The sequence below is a fragment of the Scyliorhinus torazame genome, chromosome 17 (genome assembly GCF_047496885.1).
Source record: "Scyliorhinus torazame isolate Kashiwa2021f chromosome 17, sScyTor2.1, whole genome shotgun sequence".
In the NCBI taxonomy this organism is placed as follows: Eukaryota; Metazoa; Chordata; class Chondrichthyes; order Carcharhiniformes; family Scyliorhinidae; genus Scyliorhinus; species Scyliorhinus torazame.
Genome location: NC_092723.1, coordinates 24,724,518 through 24,750,725, shown reverse-complemented (window position 1 = coordinate 24,750,725; position 26,208 = coordinate 24,724,518). Strand labels below are relative to the sequence as shown.

General features: G+C 45.9%; 1 protein-coding gene across 5 annotated transcripts in view; it reads left to right on the top strand.

Moving 5' to 3' along the window:
* Positions 1–25,448, top strand: part of foxp4 (forkhead box P4) — a 620,454-nt gene extending 595,006 nt beyond the window's left edge. For 3 of the 5 annotated variants that reach the window (XM_072480226.1, XM_072480225.1, XM_072480224.1), the window contains 2 exons: positions 7,421–7,656; positions 10,342–25,448. In XM_072480226.1, the coding sequence (XP_072336327.1) occupies positions 7,421–7,656; positions 10,342–10,486 (381 nt within the window). In that variant the 3' untranslated portion in view covers positions 10,487–25,448. The remainder of the gene's footprint in view (positions 1–7,420; positions 7,657–10,341) is intronic. The other 2 variants (XM_072480228.1, XM_072480227.1) reach the window with 1 other exon arrangement.
* Positions 25,449–26,208: the final 760 nt, after the last annotated feature.

The following is a 26,208-nucleotide window of genomic DNA, read 5'->3' as shown; positions in this document are numbered from 1 at the left end:
AGCCTTTTTCTGGGCCGTAACATTTCTACAGTTCTCAGTGGGTCAGGAACAGGTTGTATCAAAGGGGAAATGGTGGGATGGAGAGGATTCCAGGCTGCCTGAGGGACCAGCACTGAGATCTTTACTGTTCCGTGCTGTATTGCAGTCACTCACTATTGGGGGATAGAGGCAGAATTCTCAATGTGTCAGGGACACTGTGGTGGAGGGACGGGGCTGCAAAAACAGGGGCACCAGGTGAGGAGGTAGGTGGAGAGGGTGCGGACTGGTCTGTGAATGCCTTTAATTTTTGCCGAGCACCCTTCCACGAACACCCCCATCCCCCCCCTCCCCCAACACCACACACTGGACCCCCTGTCAGACGTGGCACATTCCTGGTGTTTCCTGAGATGAGCATTTAACTTGGCTTGGAGGCAACAGTGAGCCAAATTACGACCAGAGCAATACAGGGCTAGTTAGGGTTATGGGGATAGGGCGGGGGAGTGGGCATAGGTAGGGTGCTCTTTGGGAGGGTCAGTGCAGTGTCGATAGGCAGAATGGCCTCCTTCTGCACTGTAGGGATTCTATGACTCTATATGAACAAGAGAGAACATAAAAAAATTGCTTCCTGCGGGAGACAGTGCCTGTGGTTAGCTGCACAATAGCCCAATTACATCTGAGCTGGGACTGGTGGATGAAAATGATAAAGTAATTCATAATATCAGCAGCGGTTACCTAGCCTGAGTGATTGAGGAATCGTATCTAGGACTGTGAGGAAAGAATGTTCCGCTTTTCGAGAGATGGCACAGACTCAGGCAGCTAAATAGCCTGCTGCTGTGCGGCGTGATTCTCTGATCAGGTAACCTCTTGATATTCAGTGGAACTCAAACACACAACAGGATGATGACGAGGAACTGAATCACAGATTATCTCTTGAGAGAATGTAAGTGAGGAAGTGGAGAAGCAATTTGCATCCCACTCCAGCCCCAGGTACCTACAGATAGACCAGCAGCAAATCTGTGTTGTGTCTGCGCGGAAAACTGTGAATACTCACTGAGACAGCAAATCATCTCCTATCACTGCGTTCAAATTCAGTGCAGTGCTCCCTCACATATGGACTCGGATTAGTAACAGGTGTCCATTTATTTTATGGGATTAGGTGATCCCTGTGTTAAGGCTGTGTTTCTGCAGTGATCGGGATTTCCAGCTTTAGTATCATTCGGTGCTCATTTAACTTTTTCAGCTGGCTGGGGAGCAGTACGTTAAGGATGGGAAAGAGAGAGATAGAGAGTGAGGGAATGACCCGACGAGAGAGAGTGAGAGACAGACTGAGAGACGGAGAGGCAGACAAGTACAGAGAACATACAGTGCAGAAAGAGGCCACTCGGCCCATCGAGTCCGCACCGACCTCCACCCTATCCCTATCCCCGCAACGCAAACCCTTTTGGTCACTAAGGGCAATTTAGCATGGCCAATCTACCTAACCTGTGGGAGGAAACCGGAGCACCCGGAGAAAACCCACGCAGACACAGGGAGAACGTGCAGACTCCGCACAGACAGTGACCCAGCGGGGAATCAAACGTGGGACCCTGGCGCTGTGAAGCCACAGTGCTATCCACTTGTGCTACCGTGCTGCTGTGGAGAGACAGAGGCAACACAAAGACAGGGAAACAGATTGAAAAGACAAGCGATGGCGGGATAGAGGTGGACAGAGTAGACAGAAAAAGACAATCAAGAGAAACTCAAAAGCAAAGAGATCGGGCTGGATTCTTCCACCCTGCCCACCGCACAATCGCCACTGGCGGGACGCGGACCATGTTAACGTCCATTGATTTCAGGCGGGAAATTCCTGTTGCAGGGAAAGGCCCGGCCGGACAACCCCACCCATAGAAAGTTAGAGAGTAAACAAAGAGAGAAAAAGACAGACATATAGAGGTGGACAAAGAAAGGATAGAGAGAGAAATTAACAGAAGGGAAATAGAGATGAGAGAGGGAGGGAGTGTGAAACAGGAAAAGCGTGAGTGAGATAGCGATGCAGATTGAGAGTCATTAACCCCTATTACTAAATCTTTTTATATCTTCTGAACTCACACAAATGATCCAACCGAATTTCAAACGCTCTTTCAGTCTCTTGGGTATCCTACCCGGTATGTTCTAGACTTTGTTCATGTAAATTGGAAATCAAGGAAAATTCCCTCCAGATTTGGAGCTAAACACACTTTATGATAAATGTTTGCTAAAGTTTGTTTCCTGGCATCATCCAGCTCCATGACTTTTGATGAAGTTGCTCCTACCCCACATGCATCAACCTGGCATTTAAAAATCAACCTTTTATTAAAGAAACCTAATCACGTTTCATCAATGCAGTTTGGGGATTTACTTCAAAATTAAGTTTCCCACCTTGAGAATTTGTTCCCCTTTGAGTGAATTATACAACCCGAGGGTGAGATTGATCAGTGCTGTCGACCAGGTTTTGGCATGTGTTAAAATAATTATCCACTAATTCAACCCAAGAGCTGATTGATCAGAGCTTTTAATGTCAGCCTCCTGTTTAATAATTGAAGGGAGAAATGCTTGGATTATTACAAGCTGGCTGGAGTAAGTTTATTTGGCTACAAACAACTAACAAGACCCAACCATATGATAACCTGGTTCAAAAGTGGACTCGTGAGTTTAAAGTTGTTTGCCTCATTATTTCACTCTAATTAATGAGTAGAGAGGTTTATGTCCCAGTGTGTATTCTTGTGCTGATGCAATACCATGTATTGCCACTGGAAGGTGCTAGAGTGTCCACATACCATAACTACTCGAATATAGGACAAAGGGTGTGTCCTTTACTCAAAGTCAATCAGAAATTTTAATAAGGCACGGGAGTCCAAAGTAAGCAAAAAGTAAATAACATTTATTTTATCACAATTATATACTTGAATGCCGATAGAACCTCACCACGTACTCCATCTCCTATCGGTCGGTTCCAGACTGGCCGACCTTTTATACAGGTGCGGGTAAACTACCCTGCCCCTAGCGGGGGAAGCTCATACTCCTCAAGGATCACGGGGAAAATAATCATCCCCTCGAAGTATATCCCATGCAGGTTATTACAGAAATCATTTATTTCCTGAAAGGAGCTTAAGTTTGGGATCTTGCCTGTAATAAAGAACTATTCAACATGGTTAGGTGAAGAACACTGAGCAACATAAGGAAACATTAGGAAACAGGACTAATTGCAGCCTTAGCCGGGCATTCCCCGCTGAGGCCTCCAATCTACCCGAATGGCTGTTCGATAGCGTGGTGATTTTCAGAGCTCTGAGATACGGGACTCTGTTTCCATTCAGGTAGATTGCGTCCATTATCATTGAAGGTAGTCGAGAGAAGGTTTACTAGGATAATCCCAGGTATGCAGAGACTGCCATATGAGGAAAGATTAAACAAATTGGGCCTGTACCTCTTGGGGTTGAGAAGAATGAGAGGTGATGTTAGTGAAACATAGGAAATGCTTAGGGGGTTAGGCAGGGTAAATGTTGGGAGGATGTTTCTACTCATGGGAGTGTGTAGGACCAAAGGCCGTAGTCGCAGAATAAGGGGGCGCTCATTTAAGACGGATTTGAGGAAGAATTTCTTCTCTAATAGAGTGGCGAATCTTTGGAATTCTTTACCCCAGGAAGCTGAGTCCTTGAACATTTTCAAGGCTGAGATCGATAGGGTTTTAATTAGTAGCAGAATTAAGGGTTACAGAAATAAGGCAGGAAAGTGAGTGTTCGATCAGCCATGATCTTATTAAATGGCGGAGCAGGCTCGAAGGGCTGAATGGCCTGCTCCCGTTCCTATTACTTATGATCTTATAGGCATATGGTCCCATGTAAGACCATAAGACCATAGACATAGGAGCGGAAGTAAGGCCATTCAGCCCATCGAGTCCACTCCACCATTCAATCATGGCTGATTTCAACTCCATTTACCCGCGCTCTCTCCATAGCCCTTAATTCCTCGAGAAATCAAGAATTTATCAACTTCTGTCTTAAAGACACTCAACGTCCCGGCCTCCACCGCCCTCTGTGGCAATGAATTCCACAGACCCACCACTCTCTGGCTGAAGAAATTTCTCCTCATCTCTGTTCTAAAGTGACTCCCTTTTATTCTAAGGCTGTGCCCCCGGGTCCTAGTCTCTCCTGCTAATGGAAACAACTTCCCTACATCCACCCTATCTAAGCCATTCATTATCTTGTAAGTTTCTATTAGATCTCCCCTCAACCTCCTAAACTCCAATGAAGATAATCCCAGGATCCTCAGACGTTCATCGTATGTTCGGCCTACCATTCCTGGGATCATCCGTGTGAATCTCCGCTGGACCCGCTCCAGTGCCAGTATGTCCTTCCTGAGGTGTGGGGCCCAAAATTGCTCACAGTATTCTAAATGGGGCCTAACTAGTGCTTTATAAAGCTACAGAAGTACATCCCTGCTTTTATATTCCAAGCCTCTTGAGATAAATGACAACATTGCATTTGCTTTCTCAATTACGGACTCAACCTGCAAGTTTACCTTTAGAGAATCCTGGACTAGGACGCCCAAGTCCCTTTGCACTTCAGCATTATGAATTTTGTCACCGTTTAGAAAATAGTCCACGCCTCTATTCTTTTTTCCAAAGTGCAAGACCTCGCACTTGCCCACGTTGAATTTCATCAGCCATTTCTTGGACCACTCTCCTAAACTGTCTAAATCTTTCTGCAGCCTCCCCACCTCCTCCATACTACCTGCCCCTCCACCTATCTTTGATCATCGGCAAATTCAGCCAGAATGCCCCCAGTCCCGTCATCTAGATCGTTAATATATAAAGAGAACAGCTGTGGCCCCAACACTGAACCCTGCGGGACGCCACTCGTCACCGGTTGCCATTCCGAAAAAGAACCTTTTATCCCAACTCTCTGCCTTTTGCCTGACAGCCAATGTCTGCAATCGCCTCCAGCAATTATATACTTGAGGGCCGATAGAACCTCGCCACGCACTCTCTCTCCTATCCGGAAGTCCTCAGTGCAGGAGGAGATCGGGGAGCCATTTTTAAATGGTGCCCCGATCTCTATATCTCTCGACATGATCTCCAAATCCTCCCTCCCCCAAGCCCCAACTCGCCTATAAGGGGATCCTCCCCCCCCCACTCCCCGCGCCCTCTCCCCCCCTCCCCCCCCCCACACTCCCCTAAGCCCCCCTCCCCCCCACACTCCCCCAAGCCCCCCCCTCCCCGGGAGCCAGTTAGGATATGGATAGCAGTGTTTGCGATTACTTCAAGTTTCAGTAGGGTGGAAGATGAGCAGGTAGCTCAGAAAGCATCGGAATATTCAAGTTCAACAGTAACAAAGGGATGGGTGAGGGTTTCAGCAGCAGATACACTGAAGTAGAGGAATCAGGTGACTTGGCGACTCTCTGCCTCAGAAGGTGGTGGAGGCTGAGTCATTGAATATTTTTATGGTGGAGGTAGATAGATTCCTGTTAGGCAAGGCAATCAAAGATTATTGGGGTAGATGGGATTGTGGAACATGAAACACCAATAGATCAGCCATGACGTTATTAAATGGTGGAGCAGGCTCGAGGGGCTGAATGGTTTACTTCTGCTCCTGCTTCATATGTTCATAAGTACAGAGGTAGAATCAGGAGGTCTTAGTGACTGTGCGGATATGTGGTTGGAAGCTCATCTTGGGGTCATATAAGATGCCACGGTCTGGTTCAGCCGCCAGCACTTGCCAGGGAGAGGGGTGGAGTCCGTGCCTAGGGAGCAGAATTTGCAATGGGGCCCAAAAACAATGGGCAAAATTCTCTGCCGCCCACGCTGGTGGGTGTTGGGGCGCCAATCTGGTTGCGATGCTCCAGCCTCCCCGACAGTGGGACAGGGGTTTGTGCCCGCGCGCCAGCGGGTGGATGCAAATGGATGATGTCTTCATGAACCATTTGCATCCGCTTAGTGGGCCGGGCACCATATTCTCCGGGCGACTCCGTGGCGACTCACCGGTCCTCCGAGCCGGGAATGACATGTGCGCGCATTACTCCTGGTATTGCCCAATGTGGCCCTGACATAGAGGACCTCGCGGTGGGCTAAGGGAGTTTTCCCCAAAGTCCATCCGAGGAACTTCCCCCCCCCCCCCACTCCAACAATGCGGCCCGCCCCCCCCCCCCCCCCCCCACCAGACCTCCCCCCCCTCCCCATGGCCCCCCCAAGAGACCCCCTAAATAGGTGGACCAGCCACAGAGATGCCCAAATAGAAACCTGTGAGGAAGCCTCCAGAAAAGAGACACCTGTCTGGAAGCTAGAAAGCAGTGAAAATAATCATTGTTGTCACATTCAACTGGGCATACACCTGCTGGCTCAGACAGAGGAAACACCTCTGTCAATTCCTGGAGAGAAAAAACAGTGACCTGTGTTTATACCCTCAGACCCTTGAGCTGCAAGCCATTCATTCATTCCCCTTAGTGGGCTATTAAGTGCTGTCAATTTCCAGCTGAGCACTTCAAAATCACTCAAGTTTGAAGGTGGGTGATTGGAATGCACTTAACTCTCTTTGAAGTGGTTGATGTTTGTCAACATTGTGATCAGAGCACTTCAGAGTCACTGAACCATGAAAAAGCTGAATGAAGCAAGGCTCATAGCTGTGTGTGTGGAAGTTGTCAATCGCAGCCCACTAAGGGAACTGAATGAATGGCTACCTGATAGGGGTCTCATTTCTGGAGGTCTATGGGGGAGGGTCTCCATATTTAGGGGTCTCTGCAGGGTGTCTCCCTATTTAGGGAATCTCTGCAGGGGGTCTCCCTATTTAGGGGTCTCTGTGGCAGGGTCTCCCTACCTAGAGAGTCTCGAGGCGGTCTCGCTATTTTGGGAGTCTCTGGGGGTCTCCCAATTTAGGGGGTCTCTGTGGGTCCCCCTATTTAGGGGACTCTAGGCATCTCCCTATTTAAGGGGTATCTGTGGGGATCTCCCTATTTGGTGGGTCTCTATTGCGGGGGGGGGGGGGGGGGTGGGTGGTGGCAGGGCGGATCACCCTCGTACTTGGCGGAAGCAGAGAGACCCAGAAAATCCGGGGGTGGGGGCTGATGTGCGATGTGGGTGCCAGGGGAGGCGGGCTGATTTGCAGGAAGAGTGGGGAGGGGGGTGGGGATCGGGGGTGGGTGGGTGATGGTTGGCCAGCCTCTGGACATCGCAATCATGCTGCCCACTCAAAATGGCGGCCTGACAGCGGGATTCTCTCGGGAACCTCTCGCAATCCTCATCGTGCATAAATGTGCATGGCTAAGGATTGGGAATGGCTTCCTGATTTGCACGCCCAGTGATAGCGAGTTCCACATTCCCACCACTCCCTGTGACAGCAAATCCCACATTGCGCCTACTCGCTGGGTAAAGAAAACTCAGTGAACTTTCCATCTATTAACTGGTGTTACACCTTCTTCCCCTCTTCTCCAGGCAGCTTTGGCTGAAAGCAACATGCAGCTGCTCAACAACCCGACCTTACTAAACCCGTCTGCCAGCGGCTTGATGCACGTGGGTCACGATGATGTCAGCAGCACCGTGGAGCAAGTGAACAGCAATGGCAGCAGCAGCCCAGGGCTCTCCCCTCAACAGCACGGGTACGACCCAACTCCGGGGCCCCGGGACTGGGGACTGGCCTGTGGTCAAAGACCAGAGGACAGGTCTAATAGGTTAGACACAACAACAACTTGTATTTACATAGTGCCTTTAATGTGGCGAAACATCTCGAGGTGCTTTAGGGCAGCATGGGACACATGGTTAGCACCAGGGTTCGATTCCCGGCTTGGGTCACTGTCTGTGTGGAGTCTGCACGTTCTCCCCGTGTCTGCGTGGGTTTCCTCCGGGTGCTCCGGTTTCCTCCCACAGTCCAAAGATGTGCAGGTTAGGTGGAATGGTCAGGGTAAATTGCTCCTTAGTGTGCACAAATGTGCCAGTTAGGTGGGGTTACTGGGATAGGGTGAGGGAGTGGGCCTAGGTAGGATGCTCTTTCAGAGAGTCGGTGCAGATTCGATGGGCCGAATGGCCTCCTTCTGCACTGTAGGGACTCTATGGTTCACATGAGGTTAAATTAGACATATTTTAGTTCCATAGGAATATGTCAGTAAAGATGACCAAAACCTCCGTTAAAAAGGTGGGATTTAAGCATCATCTTCAAGGAGAGAGTTAGAGAGGCACAGTGTTTAAGGGAAGAAACCCCAGGGGCTTCCCAGTGGCATGGGGCGGCTTCAATGGAAATTCCCATTGACAGTGGCGGGACCAGAGAATCCCGCCACGCCGCCTCCCGCTGTCGAGAAACACGCGGCTAAGAGGCCAGAGAATCCCGTCCAGAATTTAGAGGAGTGCGGATCTCTTAGGGGGTCTGGACGGCTGGGAGGGTGTGGGATTACAGGGTCAGGGAGGGACAAGACCACTGAGGGGTTTGAAAAAGGATGAGGGTGTTAAAATTCAGGCTTTGTCAGACCAGGGGCAAAGGTAGATGCAAAGGTAGGTCAGCGAGCAAAGGGTAAGTGATGGGTGGAAACAAACCTTTGACTAGGGGACATGGGTGCACATCCAACCTAAAACACTGAGAGGCTCGTCCATCTGCTAAGAGGTGAAGCGTTTGGACCATCACAGTACACTTCCTAATGGGAATTCTTCGGAGGTTGGCCAAAGTAATGGGAGTTTTTGCTGTGCGTACTGTACCTGAACTGGGGATGTTTGAGGATAATTAAGATTGCGTATAACAATAAACAAACTTGGTGGAGGTTAACCAGATTCCCACTGAGAGTGAGGCGAACATGCAGACAGAACCTCCACTCAGGAAATTAGTAGATGAGAATGGAAAGTGTACATGGGCCGTGAGAGGAATTGTGTCTCCATGCTCCGTGTTGGTCACTGTTGTGAGTGGGGCACTGCTATAGTCATCATATCACCTGGTTTAACTTGTGAAAGATGACTGGGTCTTTGCATGGCTGAAGGTGAAAATTGAAGTTATTGATTGGTCAATGACTAATAACAAACACCGAGCGTTCAGAGCAATAGGTTCCAGTTTTGCAGAGGTGGAAATGCAGCACTGGAGCACATCATTAGCTCTGAATAGATATGACTCCACGGAGAGGGTGGGAGGGAGGGGGAGAGAGGGGGTGGAAGGGAGGGAGGGGGAAAGAGGGGGTGGAAGGGAGGGAGGGGGAAAGAGGGGGTGGGAGGGAGAGAGGGGGTGGGAACGAGGGGGAGGGGGGGTGGGTGGGAATGAGGGGGGTGGGAGTGGGGGAGAGAGGGTGGGAGAGGGGGTGGGAGCGAGGGAGGGGGAAAGAAGGGGTGGGAGGGAGGGAGGGGGAAAGAGGGGGTGGAAGGGAGGGAGGGGGAAAGAGGGGGTGGAAGGGAGGGAGGGGGAAAGAGGGGGTGGGAGGGAGAGAGGGGGTGGGAACGAGGGGGAGGGGGGGTGGGTGGGAATGAGGGGGGTGGGAGTGGGGGAGAGAGGGTGGGAGAGGGGGTGGGAGCGAGGGAGGGGGAAAGAAGGGGTGGGAGGGAGGGAGGGGGAAAGAGGGGGTGGGAGGCAGGGAGGTGGAAGGAGGGGATGGGAGGGAGGGAGGGGGAGAGAGGGGTGGGAACGAGGGGGAGGGGGGGTGGGTGGGAATGAGGGGGGTGGGGGGAGAGAGGGTGGGAGAGGGGGTGGGAGGGAGAGAGGGGGTGGGAGGGAGGGAGGGGGAAAGAGGGGGTGGGAGGGAGGGAGGGGGAGAGGGAGAGAGGGGGTGGGAACGAGGGGGGGGAGGGTGGGTGGGAACGAGGGGGGTGGGAGGGAGGGAGGGAGGGGGAAAGAGGGGGTGTGAGGGAGGGAGGGGGAGAGAGGGGGTGGGAACGAGGGTGGGAGAGGGGGTGTGAACGAAGGGGGAGAGTGGGTGGGAACGAGGGGGAGAAAAAAAAAGATATGACTCCACATCCTGGAGTCTGTCTTTGTTCAACCTAATTTTCTCCACTGCTCTCCTGAAGGTACTGCTTGATGCTGAGGATTGTTCTCATTGATGAAGATGCCAACCATCTTCTATAGTCCAGCATCTCACCCAATCACTTGAGTGTTGGCAGAGTGTTGGGAGTGACCTGCATATAACCTTTCCGGACAAAGACAATGTGGAATGGGATTCTTGGTATTTTCTCTGTGTCTTAGCCTGAGGCTCCCTGGTCCACACTGCTGACTCGACTAAGGTCAAGAATCTCTCTTTCATGATTTGCTGATGCAATTACCCATTGCAAGAGCTGATCCCCTTTCATAATCTAGTTATAAGTCAATGGAAAGCATGTTAAATAGCATAGAAAGTTGGAAGTATTCTCCAGTCTGTTGTTAAATGCCAATGTGCTTATTAATTTCTATGTAGACACCAAGTGCACATCAAGGAGGAACCTGCAGAATTGGAGGAGGACGATCCATCCATCTCAATTATCGCCACAGCCAATGTGAATTCGGAAATGCAGGAAGCTAGAGAGATGGAGGAGGAGCTAACAGCAGAGGAATTGGAATAACTCGAGCACTTCAAGTTATGAAAAAACAAACAAAAAAGAAAACAGGGTCAGACCTCATACTTGCATATCCATCACAACAGCATCTCCTGGGCCTGACTCACTGGACTAAGTGATCAAAGCAAGGAGCAAGTTCTCTTCAAACACCGACAGATACTTGAAGACTCCAATGGCAGCTTTGATTGTCCATTAATAATGGAGCCTTGGAACACAAACTAACTTGTTGGGTGTAGATTGAATGGCTCCAACTTATCAAAGCAAAGCTGTTGACCATTTTATTACTTTTCTTTCCAAATGTTTTGTCATTAACACAGCGATGGTTATTAGTCTTCTGACTGCCGGGTAGTCGCACAGACCTGCAATGTGAATAAGTCACTTATTCACTGTTAGGGCCCCAAACAGACTTTTTCGACCTGCTTTAAAGGTACCTCAATTTGAAATTTTTCTATCCAATGCTGTAGATAGCTCAACAGGCACATTGTATTTAAGCAGAGGGCAACTGCGGAACTGCTCCTGGGGTATCAGATGCCCCTCACTGGTCTTGGCATCTGAGGAGATCCAAATGAGAGATCTATCCAGGACAGTGTTAACTTGTCTTTAAACTCCCATTGCTGTTTTAGTTTTTGTGTTTATAACTGGGACTGGGGAATGGAATGGGGAGGGGATTGGGATGGGGAGGGACGAGGAAAGGGCCAGCCTTTTAAATCTTTCTCACTTAAGCTTTGTATTGTAAATGACTGAAGACTAGATAATGTTGACGGAGACCTAATCAAAGGTACAACTGTGGAGAAAATGGTTAGACAGCCAAGTAGTCAGGTGTTGACTTCTTATAGGCGTCAGATTTTAAAGCTAAGCACAGACATTTTCCATGAAGCTAACCCATCAAGGGTCTAAGGACAGCATATAAATATACTTTAAAAGAAATGTGAAGCTTCGAACAAAAGGCGTATTTCTCGTTGGTTCTGTTTGGGCTGCTTTGGTAAACCTTCCATCCACGCTGACTGAAATTCTGCTTTGTGTCAGAAAATATTTTCCCTCATTGGCTTTTGAAGGGGTGGGGGGAGGGAGGAGTAGGAATCGAGGATTGCAAATGCTGATCACTTTTCAGTGACTCTTGGTGTTGACGCTCTTCGCGGAGACTCACCGATGCTGAATGGACATTTCAACAAAGTGGCAGCAAGCAGACAGCACTTCTGGGGCAGAAGGGGAGAGGGAGGAGCGGGGGAGGGGGAGGAAGGCAAGGGGAGATCAGAAGGCTATAGGGTGGGCAGAGGAGAGCTCAAGGGAAAGGAAACAAAAGGTCAAATGGCCTCTTTCTATGCTGTAAATTTCTATGATACGATGAGAGGATGGGAGAGAGAGGTTGGAAGGGGTGGGGATGGTGGGGTGTGGGCGGAGGTGATGGAAGGGAACCCGAGACCGGCTCTTAGTTTTTTTGTGACAGGTTTTCAAAGCAGCCTCAACAAACCCAGCACGAGAACGAGAAAGAAATAGAGAGAGTTTCTCTGCAATAGGACCCTGACAAAACCAAATCACATCAGTCACTCAGACAGTGTTCACTTATTCTTTTCATTGCTTTGAAATAATGTTCTTTTTTTAATTAACACAATGCGCAGTGCAATTTCTGTTACCAAAAAGAAATTTGATATATTTACAGTATTTCTCTGTGACCTGACACAGTGTGAACAAGGCATAGAAATGTCATCTCGGTGAGGTGTATTTTTCAGACGGTCCATGTTGTGATTGGGAATAGGAATGAAGAAAATGTTTTGTGTTGCCAAAATCACCACAGGGTTAGAGGTTGTCACTGTTTCTAGACTTTGAACACAATGAGGCGGAATAATGGTAAGGACAGGGGATAGGGAGCCTAGATAAGGATAGGTATCTGCTACGGAGTTTTCTCCATTATGATCAAGATATACAAAACCAGTCCACTTAATTGTGAAGATCTAATTCATTTGTCTCTTCAAAATAATCTACCCACGCACAAAATCAAAGTTTCAGTTTTCAATTGCTGCTATCATGGTGCATAGAACCCCCAAACTAAACTGTCCAGTTTAAAACTGGATGGAATGCCTACAATCCAAATACAGCGGTAGAGTCTTAGTTTAAAATGAATGTAACTGATTGTAATCTGAATGACCTCCTTGTTATATCCAAACCAGGGTACATCTTGCCAGACAGAATGTGACCCATGGCATTGACTGCAAACTATGAAACATGGCAATTAACCACACTCTTTGGCCATAAATCACATCCTGTGGGTCCTCATCACCCACTGTGTGAGTGATCCTCCTAACAACAAAAGGTCCACCTTTTCCTCGTCTGAGAATCTCAGCTCCACATGTTTCCGGCCTGTGCGGCATTGTCAGAATTGGCACTTGGCACCCCTCTCTCTGTTGAGAAAATGATTTGGGGGAACAAGATTATCTGAACAGAAATCGAACCAAATGCAGCCCGGGTCCAAGAGTTTTATTTCCCTGGCCAAGCAGCAAATTTGTAAGCAGAGTGTGTGCACTTCAGCAGATGGCTGGCATTCCATAGGGAGGAATCTTGTAACATTTCTGTGAGAGGCAACGCGAGCAAAAATCTACTTAAGGTTTGAGCTCTCAATGAAAGATTATACAACTGTCTAGGTTTCCTGGAAATTCACAGCTAGTGGTCAGAAAATTCAACACAGTTGTTCTCTGTGTCTTAGTTTCCTTTCAGGAAGGAACTGAAAGATTAGGAAAGAGAGACAACAAAATATCGGAGGAAGAGAGAGAGAAACTGCTTGCCAGTATACCATTTCACAGGGAATGAATTTTGCCAAGTTTCTGATATTTCAATTTCAGTAAGGTTAGTCCTGGCAAACGGTAGTGAAATCTTAACCTCGACTTCAATGCAGTTTTGAGGTGATTACACAATCGATCGCCACTGTCATCTCCAGATATTTGTTATGGTCAAGATCAGCGAGGTCACTGATCATTCTTGTAATCAGTCAATGGCACATGAACAGGAACCTGCCTCAATATTAGTCAACTTGTGTTTTGCTCTCCCCATCTTTCCAAATCAACCACTAACAAGACCAGGTCTCTGCAGTGAGCAGGAGGCTTGTTGATGGGTCATCAGAGATTCACAGTCAACCTGTAGGTTTGAGGGCACCACCCCTCTTCAAGCGTAAACTTCCATCTTTGTATGTGGGCTGGTCAGAGGCTCCGTATGGAGCAATTGGTGAGATATTGGGCGAGATCTTCCGGCTGTTCATGCCTGCTCCTATTAATTCACAGGAATCTTACATTGTTGTTACTAACATACTCTGGTTGTACAGTGCTAAGAACAACCTTTTCCAAACTTCCAGGCTCCAGAAAATCTTAACAGGAATAAGAAACATGAATATAACTGAGGCTGAATTATGGAGGCCAGATTGGCAGGATTGAAGTCTACATGGGGGGGCCCCTGGATCACCAATTGGAGTTCTCCAGTTGTACAGGATCCAATAAAACTCTGAAGGCACAAGCTATAAATCACGTGATTCTTTTTCCTCAGGTGAAGGCAGTTAAAGATTAATTGTCTCGATGACATTTTGAAACAAGGAGGGAAAAATTGAAATATTATGAGGCATTAGAGTTTCCACGACAACACCATTACTGAGTAAAAAAGGTCATTTATATCGTTGAAAGTGGAATCATGAATAATGTAATGACCACTAATTAATTATCAAACCTGATATATTACACATCACAAGCCTTCATAATCCTGAAAACCATAAAAGATTATAACTAACCTGGCACACGTTGAAATATCTTGATTTTTTTTCATGTGATAATTAACATTTTTTTGAAACAATGTCGCAGAATTTCGGGATCCTCAAGTATCCCAGTCACATGATGCCTTGTTTGTTATTGTCTTTTTGAGAATTTGCAGATTTTCTTTGTTGCCCTTTGATATTCAGAGACGTTGAGAGTTTTTAGCCTAATTTAGCAGGTTGGAAACCTACGAGAACAAGTGGGACATCAGTTTTACAATCCACCTTGAAAGTGTTTGTTAAACTTTGATGAAATTCAGGAGCAGGTTAATCCGTTTTGTCGTGGCCTGGCCCTGAATCGTCAGTGGCGATTCAGAAAAGTAGAAAATTGTTGGGAGTCAGAATCCCTAGATCAGGTTTAAGTGGTTTTACACCAGTGCAGGATTTCAGGATTGATTCTTGGGAGTGGCCCTAGCCAGTAGCCCATGCTTTGGAAGATGAATCAGACTATGAGAGGGAGAACTGGGTAAAGAACGAGGATTCCGGAAGTTGTGGATTTACGTCCAACCAACAACCCATTGGAGCTCGGCTACACTCTAGTTTTCTAAATTTTACCCGAGTGTTGGGAAACAGCAGCAGGACAAAGGCCATTCGGCCCCTTGGGGCTGTCCTGCAGCTTAATTTCAGTTTTCAAGTTTTGCTGGTGGACGGATGTCAGTCCTTATATTCTCAATAGACTCACATAAACGCCCGGTACACAGAGGAAGGAATTTTAACCTGCCCTTAGCGGAATCTGATTGGCATCCTGCGTTATATCTGACGTTATATATTCTATTGAAGTCACCGTGAAGTAAAATTGGACAGGGAGGAAAATAGGGAGGGGGGGGGGTGATTAGTGCCCGTTGCTCCCAGCTGCATGAATCAGGTTAAACTTACCCCCAGGATCTCTCCAGCACTTAGATCCCCCACATCTGCTCTCATTCTGAGTGAAGAAACTGCTCAATTTGTATCTTTTCCACTTTTAAAATTTTATTTTGCAATTGACCAAAGATAATTATTTTCCTTTAACTGGTAAAAGTATCTATCTACTCGCCTGAGTCCTCTCATGAATAAGGCGTAGGGGCTGATCATTAAACACAAGTCTTAGGGAAATCGCAGCCCGCACCCCTGTTCAACTTGAGACCAGGTATCCGAGGTGAACAGCTATCTCTCTAACTCTGACTAACACCCGTGCTTCCATTTCCAGTCGCCAGTCTCAAAGTGAATGGATACAGAGCTAGGACAATGCGTGGATAAAACTTTTCAGTTCGAGGTAGCAGCTTAAAGCCCTCATGTGGTGCCAATCAGAAAACATGTGGCTGATCCACACCGAGGGGCAGTGACTTTAATTGAATCAAACATGGATTTATTTCTTGTCCCTCAGTTAGGAGCTAACCAAGTTTTGAGGCTTGTTCCAAAGAAACAATACATTCAGAATTAGAATCGTTCATTATTTATTCCAAAGTTAAGCTTCTGTTTTCTGTTCTTGGCTAAGTTATAATTCTGATCCAAAGTTTTAAGATTTTATTATTTATGATGCCTCTGACTTGGTTACATTTTGTGTTGACGTGCATTGTTTGGAAGGAAGCAAAACCCTGAAAAGGGAAAGATGAGATGAAAAATAATAATTTCAGCAGGCACTAATCACCGTAATTGGCGTCATTCAGCAATTTAGATCGGGGGTGCGGGGTAAGAGAAAGAAGGAACAGGATAATTTTCTCTCCAATGTTTAGGTACATCAAGTCTTTTTAAAATTCTTTTTTTATTCTATCACGAGATGTGGGTGCCCTTCCCTAACTGCCCTCGAGAAGGCGGTGGTGAGCTGCCTGCTTAAACCGCTGCAGTCCATGTGGTGTAGGTACACGCACAGTGCTGTTAGGGCGGGGGCTCCTCCTGGATTTTGACCCAGCGTTACTGAAGGAACGGTGATATATTTCAAAGTCAGGATGGTGGGTGGCTTGGAGGGGGACTTGCAGGTGGTGGTGTTCCCATGTGCCTGCTGCCCTTGCCTTTCAAGTAGATGGTGCACGTGGCTGCCACTGTATGTTGGTGGTTGAGGGAATGAATGTGGTAGACGGGGGGGGGGCAGTTAAGCTGGCTGCTTCATCCTGGATGGTGTCGGGCTTCTTGAGTGTTGTTGGAGCTGTGGAGAGCATTTTATCACACTCCTGAATTTAGCCTTCTTGGTGATGGACAGACTTTGAGGAGTCAGGAGGTGAGTTACTCTCCACAGAATTCCCAGCCTCTGACCTGCTCTTGTAGCCACAGTATTCATATGGCTAGTCCAGTTTGTTTCTGGTTTCTGGTAACCCCCAGGATGTTGATAGTAGGGGTTTTGGGGATGGTTATGCTATTGGATGTCAAGAGGCAATGATTGGATTCGCTCTTGTTGGAGATGGTCATTGCCAGGAACTTGTGTGATGCGAATATTCCTTGCCACTCATCAGCCCGAGCATGAATGTTGTCCAGATCTTACTGCTTATAGACCAGGACTGCTTCAGTATCTGAGGAGTCACAAATGGTGCTGCACATTTTGCATTCATCAGCGGACATCCCCGCTTCTGACCTTATGATATAGGAAAGGTCACCGATGAAGCAGCTGAAGATGGTTGCGCCTAGGACACTACCCTGAGGAACTCTTGCAGTGACGTCGCAGGACTGAGATGATTGACGTTCAACAACCACAAGCAATCTTCCTTTGTGCCAGCTATGACTCTAACCAGCAAAGAATTTCCCCCTGATTCCCATTGACTCCAGTTTTGCTGGGGCTCCTTGATGTCAAATGGTGCTTTAATGTAAAGGGCAGTCACTCACACCTCACCTGAAGTACATGTAAATAAATCCAAGCAGAATTAGTTGGCTACAAGAAATTTAATCTAGCACAATCTAATAATTCATTTTTAGATGAATGAAAGCCAGGCAAGGGGGAATCGACCTCTTTGTTGAATGTTCAGAATGGCGATAGTGAATCAAACTTTTCTTCAATCTTTTCCTTTTCAATTGGGTTCATTACACATGAAATTGACCACCAATTTACAATCGTCCATTTCACAATCTCACCAGTGACCTTTCCACAAAAACTTAATAACCTTCAATATTTCACATTAGAACCTGAGCCCAAGGCTTTGGTTTAATTGTTTGTAACATTTAGCCCAAGAAACCATGCACCCAGCCATATCTTTCTTGTTTGTGAAGGTGACAATGTTCATTAGCTGCAGTGTTTGGTAGGATTCCAGTGGGCAATTAGGTGACTACTAAGGCCGATCTGCACTCTGAAGGTTCTGTTGCAAAGAGGACATATACTCTAGACGATTGAGTTTTGAATGAGTTGTTGACTCTGGATTTCCTCTTTTTGTGTTTTCTCTCTGCTTGGCATGGTGGTACAGTGGTTAGCACTGCTGTCTCACAGCGCCAGGGACACGGGTTCGATTTCGGCCTTGGGCGACTGCCTATGTGGAGTTTGCACATTCTCCAAAGATGTGCAGGTTAAGTGTGGTTACGGGGTTAGAGCAGGGCAGTGGGCCTAGAAAGGGTGCTCTTTCAGAGGGTTGCTGCAGACATAAAGGGCTGAATGGCCTCCTTCTTCTGCACTGTAGTGTTTCTATGATTCTGTGCTGAAATGCCCTTACTTACGAAGGAGGCAGCGCCATTCTTTATTTGGCTGTGCCAGATGTAGCAATTCTGTGCAAGCTTCTCTCAGGGTTCGAAGTCCAAAGTGAGGCCTGTGTATTGCTTCCATTGACTGCCATGAGAGTGCACCCCAGACTCGAGCACTCCATAGAAGATTTACCTTGCTGAGTGATTGTCAGCCAGTCTGACTATGTGACCAATGTGACCAGCCCTACATGACTGCCTCGATATGGTGTGGATGCCAGTTCGGGTGACAAAATATGTCTGATATTTTGTCCTGCCTGCCATCTGATCTCCAGAAGCTTCCGAAGGCGGCTCAAGTGAGAGTTATTGATCTTCTTTGCATGACGCCGGTACACAGTCCAAGTCATGCAGAGTAGAGTGAGCAAAACTGTCGCTGCATAGAGTTTCAGTTTGGGAGGCAGTCTTATTCTTCCCCATTTCCAGACTGATGTTCAAAGTCCGCCGAAAGCTACACTTGCTTTGACAATTCTTGCATGTATCTCGTCATCAACAGAGAATGTGCTGACGCGATAAGCGAACTTACTCACTCTTGACGTGTCCTGGTCATGGACTGAAACCCAGGGCTCAAGATAGGGCTTTCTTGGAGCAGGCTGGTATTTCAGTTTTCTTAATGCTGATCGTAAGACCAAAGTTGCTTGAATTGGAGAACAAATCCGTGCTGTGCAGCCCTATATTTAACTGGTGGAACCAAGGTCCAATCTCATGCTTTTGAATGGTCAACGAAATGTGTTCTTTCTCTTTTAACCAAGTGATGGTGTTTTCTCATGAGTTGTGCATCAGGCGATTGTTTACTAGTCTATCAAGGAATTGTCGAATAAATGGCCACAGTCGGTACCAGCAAAATCCTTATTCCCCGTGTTCCACACTCAATAAAAATGAACGTGTTGTAGCACAATTAAAATAGCACTTATTTCTGCCAAAAGACCCATTTCACCTTGGCTTTCTCTCCCTGTTCCTTCCCATGTGCCCTCAGCACTCTATCCCAAAGGTTATGGTTTGCCTGCATTACCAATGGAACACTTAATCTAACTAAAGAATGGCAAAGGTTTCAGGATCAATTCAGATTGGAGTTATTTGTTATGGTTTTTATGAGGCTTTCTCCCTCTTCTGGAATAAAACATTTCCAGTTGTGTAATTCCTGAGCGTGCTGGTCTGGTTTATCTTTTCCAGACTCTGTGCCTCAAAAAGTGGACTCTCCACCCAACCCAAAAGTCGGCAATTGCGGATTCCAGTTTTCCTCAGCATTTTTAAAATTTTCCTCCTTTTTCGATACTCGTCCAATTTCCGTTTTAGATGATGTTCCAGTCTCTGTCTCAAGTCATCGCGTGTGGTGAATCATTCCCTGAACCAGTAACTCCCTGTGTAAAGATATTTATTTAAATTCTTTGTTCATTAATCCTATGGTAATGTTCAGTCATTGTTCCAACCCACCAGCCAGTACAAACTGTTTTTAACCATTCACTCTGGCTAAACCTTGTAGATTTTCTATGCCTCTATTAATTCCCCCAGAACTGTCCTTGCTCTTATCTTTATTATCAGATTGGCCCAAAGCGAGAATGCAGTGAGAGCTATGCTAACCTTTCCAGAATATTTCATGTCAGAAACACTGCTACTACCTCCTTGTAATCTGTGGCCAGAAATTGGTCTCATCGCAATTAGGAATAGGATTTAATATGATTTTTTGTTGTTGTTGTTGTTGATAATAACCTCAACCTCAGAATTACTTCGGACATACAACCAAAAATCCAAAGAAGGCAACAGAGTTTATTGAGCGTCAGCCAAATGTTTTGAGAACACCAAATACAAGAATCTTCAAGGATCAGGAATTCTCTGTAGCATCCTGGTGGTTCACATGTTGCTGGAGATTTTTCCCCCCGATCTTACAGAGTCAAGAACATTAATGCTTTAGGATGTGAACTTCCAAAAGAAAAAGTGAAAATCAAATCATTTAGCACAGGAATTGAAGCTAATTGATCAAGGCCCCGGATGAGAGTTTTAGCAGGCCACATTTGGTCATGTATCCCCTGCTGTGACCCTATTGCTTCACTTTATTTTTATCTTGGTTCATTATGGAACAGATTGGCCCACATCTCTTCCCTCTTTAATGTTCCTCCTGGACTTTGAAGGAATATTGAGATCGGACCGTTGTTGGTACTGATTTGAGTTTGTTTTCACCCATGACCTGGCACGTATTGTACTACTCTGGGGATGTCGGACTGTTGGGGATTTAGTGAAAGCTTCAGGTACATCAATGAGGAACAGAGCAACCCTGCTGCATAAATATACATAATCCCAAATGAGAAGCTGGTTCAATGTTTCAAACACTGTTGTCAGACCATTTGACCTCTTGTAGACTTCAGCGGACAGTGAATGTATCTCGTGCCCCATTTCTTCCTCCTGCACTTATGGTAATAGTATGTCCCTTGGGATGGCTTATACACCCAAAGGTCCATGAAATGAACATATTATTACTAACATGTACCTCAGCAAAAATAAACCTTTACGATGGTGAGAATTTTACTAAAGGACAGGATGCACTTGCCGGCACCAATGTAACTCGGGAAAAGTTGTTCAAATTGTGTGTAAGTGTCTCTGATTTTACTCCGTTCTTATTTAAATGAATCTTGAGTTCCTACCATCGTAGGAGTCCCGACTTTGTGATTCTTGTTCTTTTGGGTTTTGTGAACAGAATCCACACAGGGCAAAGATGTGAGTTTAATGAAATACCATATAGTGCACATACCATTGTCTGAGCAGCGATAACTAGCTTTCTGCTGGAGCTGGTTCCGAGCTGAAAGGAGAATCTTCTTCACTGCTGGGTTTGAATTGACTATTCCAACAATATCTCTTTGTCCTTTTCTTTAACTTCAAGCTTTTATTAACCTGGCCCCATAGCTGTCATGGTAACACAGTCTGCCGTGGTTGGGGAAAAAAGTGGCACAATGCAATATTTCCTGTATTTGAACAGAAACCAGCACTAGCACTCAACCAGCAATCTCATTCAAACAGAGCCACAAGAGAGGCTGTACTTGTGGGAAATAGTGGCATCAGAATTTGATCGGCATTTTTCTGAAGGTCTTAGTATTGTTGGTGCTCTGTACAGACAGTTTAACTCTGTATCTAACCCTCTACTGTACTTGTCCTGAGAGTGTTTGACGGGAGCAGTGTAGAGGGAACTTTACTCTGTATCTACCCCATGCTGTACCTGCTGTGGGAGTGTTTGATGGGGACAGTGTAGAGGGAGATTTACTCTGTATCTAACCCCGTGCTGCACCTGTCCTGGGAGTGTTTGATGGGTACAGTGCGGGGAGAGCTTTACTCTGTATCTAACCCAGTGCTGTACCTGTCCTGGGAGTGTTTGATGGGGACAGTGTAGAGGGAGATTTACTCTGTATCTAACCCAGTGCTGTAACTGTCCTGGGAGTGTTTGATGGGGACAGTGTAGAGGAGGCTTTACTCTGTATCTAACTCCGTGCTGTACCTGCCCTGGGAGTGTTTGATGGGGACAATGTAGAGGGAGCTTTACTCTGTATCTAACCCAGTGCTGTACCTGTCCTGGGAGTGTTTGATGGGGACAGTGTAGAGGGAGTTTACTCTGTATCTAACCCCGTGCTGCACCTGTCCTGGGAGTGTTTGATGGGGACAGTGTAGAGGGAGCTTTACTCTGTATCTAACCCTGTGCTGTACCTGTCCTGGGAGTGTTTGATGGGTACAGCGCGGGGAGAGCTTTAGTTTGAATCTAGCCTGTGCTGTACCGTACTTTGTATTCTATTATCCCACATATTTTGACTCTGTAAAACATGTAATTATTAGTTTTTTGACAAGCTGACGCCACAGTTAAATGGCGATAACAAAAGTGGCAGCAAACCCCCCTGTTCTCTCCCACCCCGACAGCAACCCACCTCATTGAAAGTGGGGAATATTGGCTTTGTTGTTGAAGCTCTATTTCACAAAGATATTCTGTGTGAGGTGCACATGGTCTAAGCAAGGATGAGCGTCAGCACCTCCAACCGCAACCAAGTAGGATGAAAGATATTTGTTTTCCCAGGAATTGGCAAATCCTATGGAATTGAGGCAGGGTGAGGATGGGAAAGCAACCCAATTTAATAAACGCTTGAAGCTGTCGCTGCACAAACCCAGCAGTGACACGTCTGCAATTGGTTTCTGGTTTTGAAAAATAATAGAGCTCTTAATTTTCTTTTTCTTCCGCGTTTCGAAGGAAGGATCTGGAGACCTCAAGGACTGAACTTTCAATAAATAAATAAGGAACAAATGCTGTAAAAAGAAAAGCAAAAAAAAAAGTTTTAAAAATGCATAATATGAATATTAGTTACCTAGTCAAAAAAGACATTAAAGAAGGGCGGCGAGTTGTTTATTGCGATATTTTATGTATCGATGTATATTCTGTAAGTTGCTTGCTCTGAAGAACCCGAGTTGTTCCTCCACTTGTTTACGTATTGTACGGCTTTAAGCTTTGCTCTTGATTTTAGATTTGCTTATTCTGCTCTCTGTGTGTGCTTCCTTTCTGGCCTAGCTTGCGGCAGATTATATAGCTGGATAGTTAAACTTATTTTTTTTGACTGCTTTGTTACTCCATATGGCATCTAAGTTGATGTTATTAACTTCTGCGGGGGGGAGGGGGGGGGAGGGGGGCGGAAACACGTAGGTTTAAAAATAAGTGGTTTAGGTAATGTTTGTATATTTATCTTAGTTAGAATAATTTTGATACTTCCCTATTCAGTGTGTTAGGTTAATTCTCTCAAATGCGAGGTTTTTTAATTATTTTTTTTGAATTATTCCTGTATTCATCATGTGTTTTACCTCAAAAGAAAAGCATTTTTAAAAAAATGATATATAGGACCAAAAATTAAATGACAGGAGGGATATTCCTTCTGTGTTCAGATATTCGCTTCAAATACTCGCCATTTCTATGTTAGAATCTCTTTTTATCCCTCATCTAAAGCAGCTGAAAATATGCATTTCCAAAGGAAAACCTTGCACAAATGTTTTTAAATTGAAAGGTATGTAATTACACTTTGCCACATTAGTGTGAAAGGGCACCAGGGATTCATGAAATGAAAATCTTTTTGCTACATTCAGTGTTTGAAATAAAACCCCTTTAAAATAGGTCTTTGTTGTTCCAGTGAATGCAAGATCTCGGATTCAGTGAATTAAGGACCCCTTTGCTAACATCGCAGAAGGCGATTTCACTCCCCTCCCCTTACCTGCCCTGTGTGCTTTAAGAGTTGTTGAGGGTTTGTTAGTCCTTTCCACTGCCTCAAGCTGAAAGCCAGGGAGGGAAGGAGATGGAAAAGAGGATGTATGACATTGAAAATGTGGACAGTTTAATTGAACCTGGAGAGTCCTGAAGGTGGGGGATTGTCAGTGCACTGCCCTGGTGTGAATACCAGGAAGGAGGGAGGATTGTTCTGGTTACTGTGAAATACAATCAGAAACATATTGGGGTATAAATTTGTAGAACGTTTGCTGCCAGTTCATTGTTGCCCATTTTGCATGCCCAATCCAGATGAATTTATCTTTCATTTCCTCTGGCCAAGGGAGCGATGTCACAGCTCTAAGGGACCAGGTTGCCGTTTTTGCAATAAACTCTCCAGTGTTTGAGAGAGGTTCCGCCAAAGATACAGAATCCTTTCCCAAATTCCCAATTCCGATTTGACTTCAGAATTCTCTTACACTGTCTCAACACAATTGCAAGGAGAATGCTGGTGTCACGATGCCGGTAATATTTGGCTTACAAGGTGCAGAAAGAGCCCGGCACCATCCCTGGTCAGCGGTAAGTCGCAGTCACGGCCTGCACAGAAGTGGGAGAAACCAGCTCGGAAAATGGCCCCAGATCAATTGCTCCATGCCTCCATGGTTGTAAAGTAAGACTGCATGACCATCAGAATGGGAAGCAGTAAAAAAAATTGGCATCAAATGCACATATTATTTCCCACTCTTGTGAAAGGATGCTGTCTCTCCCAAGGATTGCCCTCGATGACATTGTTGATTGATGTGTGTTACCCAAAGAACCTGAATCCAAAACGTAGCAAAGGACAAAAAATAAATGGAAGCTCTCATTAGGTTTCTTTGCCACAACTTTCATCAAATCACCAAAAACCCGGGAATAAAACCCAGTTTTGTTGGATTTGTAAAAGTTCCTCTTGCAGCTGATGCCCAAGTTGATGCATGGCACCCAGGTCAGTACACAAAATGGAGGCAAGGCCACGCAAGGAGCTCTCAACAAGTGCTCCACTCCGAGGTGGTAATGCCCTGTTCTCGTGATCTGGGGGCAAGTGCTGAGTGCTCCAGTCACTGCAAGAGACCACAGGCCCACAGACTTTTTGTGAACCTCAATACAAAGACTTGGTCACAATGGACAAAAGATTCATAGCTTGGAAAATTTTTTGCTCAATGTATTTTTGTTTTCTCTAAAAAGTTGCATTCCACAGCTGGGTTTGGGATATTATATGACTTCTTTGATGTGTGACGCACCACCAGGAGCGATTTGCTTGTATCTTAATACCTTGAATCCTATAGGTCTGGGATTCTGGGAATTGGATTATGTAACTGGGGAGGCGAGGTCATTGGCCTTTTAATGTTTTCACAAGGGTGCGCGAAGCATAATTGGAGGACTGATGATTAAAATATTGACTGAATTAGACAATGAACAGAAGTGAACTAGCCAGTCAACAGGATTCGGTTTGTTATCAACGAAAAAAAAAGGGAATGATGGAAATGTCAATTAAGAATAGAAAGTGCTGACAACACAAAGCAGGACCTGTCAGGATCATGGAGCAACCATTCAGCAGAACTCTCATTTAAAATAAATTGTAAAGAAATTTCAAATAATGGGCGGTTACCCTTGTGGAAATGTTTAAGGCTTTGTCAGCCTCCCTCTCCAACCCCCTCCTGTGAGACCCAATGTAAACCTGGTTCAAGGTGTAAATGATTATTTTAAAAATGCATTGTACAGGTTTTCTCACTGTTGTAGTTTGCAGTTTGACGCCAGCCTTGGTAAAACGGTATCGCTTGGCATCTGACTTATTTGTAGAGAGTGAACAAGCATCACAGTTCAAAGTGGATATGAAAGCTTCAGACCAAAAGAACAACAGACCAAGTTAAATCGTTTTTACTTTGTATATTTATTTTTTAAATCTTGTCTGATTGCAGTTCAGGCTAAGGCAGAGTAAAGACTACAGCTCACAGCTGTCGACAACCATCCGTTTAATTCGAAGAGATTGTTGGTTTATTCCTCCTTTTTTCTCTCTCCCAGATCCTTTCCCTCTTTCTCTTTCTCTCGCTCGCATTGGTATTTGTAAGATGACATTACTGTCTGTGAGCTGGAGGGAATGGTGAGCATCCCACTGCCAGTCACTGCCCGACCCTTTCATCCTGTAACATCTCTGGCATATTTGTAACCTGATATTCCTTGTCTGTACAGCAGACATTAAACAAATGTACAGTAGTTTTAGTTGCATGTATCCAGTACTAATTATTGACAATGGCATTATAAAATGCAATAAAAAAAACCTTATCACACTGTTTAAAAACTGTGCTGGTATTTTTGTGTGGAGGGTTCAAGACTCTTTAAAACATCATAGAGAAAGGAGTATTGTGTGGGAGTTTGTGCAGGCACGTGTGCATGACTGTGCACATGTGTGCCTGTGTGTGTTTCTGTATGAGTGAGTGCATGTGTTTTGAGTGTGTATGCGTGATTGTGAGTATGTGTGCATGAGTGTGTGCGTGATTGTGTATGAATGTGAGAGTCTGTGCATATGAGTGTACATCTGTGTGCATAAATGATCGTGAGTGTGTGTGGGTGCATGAGTGTGCATGCATGTGTGAGTCTGTGCACATGAATGTGTGTCCGTATATGTGCGTGCGTGAGAGTCTATGCAAGTCAATGTGTGTGTGAGTGACTTTACGTTTATGTGTGTCAGTGTGTATGTGCATGTGACTGTTTATTTGAGTGTGTCTGTGTGTGTGTCAGTATGAGTGGTTGTGCGTGCCAGTGTGAGTGTGTGTGAGTGAGTGAGTGCATGTGCATGATTTTGTGTGTGCGTGTTTGTGTGAAGGTTGGGTGTGCGGAGTATGTCTGTGTGAATATGAATGAGTGTATGTGTGAGAGTGGGTGTGAGTGTGTATGTGAGGGAGAATGAGTGAGTTTAGTGTGAAATGTGTGTGTAGCTGTTGCTCTGTGTGCATTTGTGAGTGCGTGAGTGTCGTGTGTATGTGAGTATGAGTTTGTGTGTGTACGTATGTGTGTCCATTATTGTGTGTGTCACGCTGGGTGTGGCAGTGA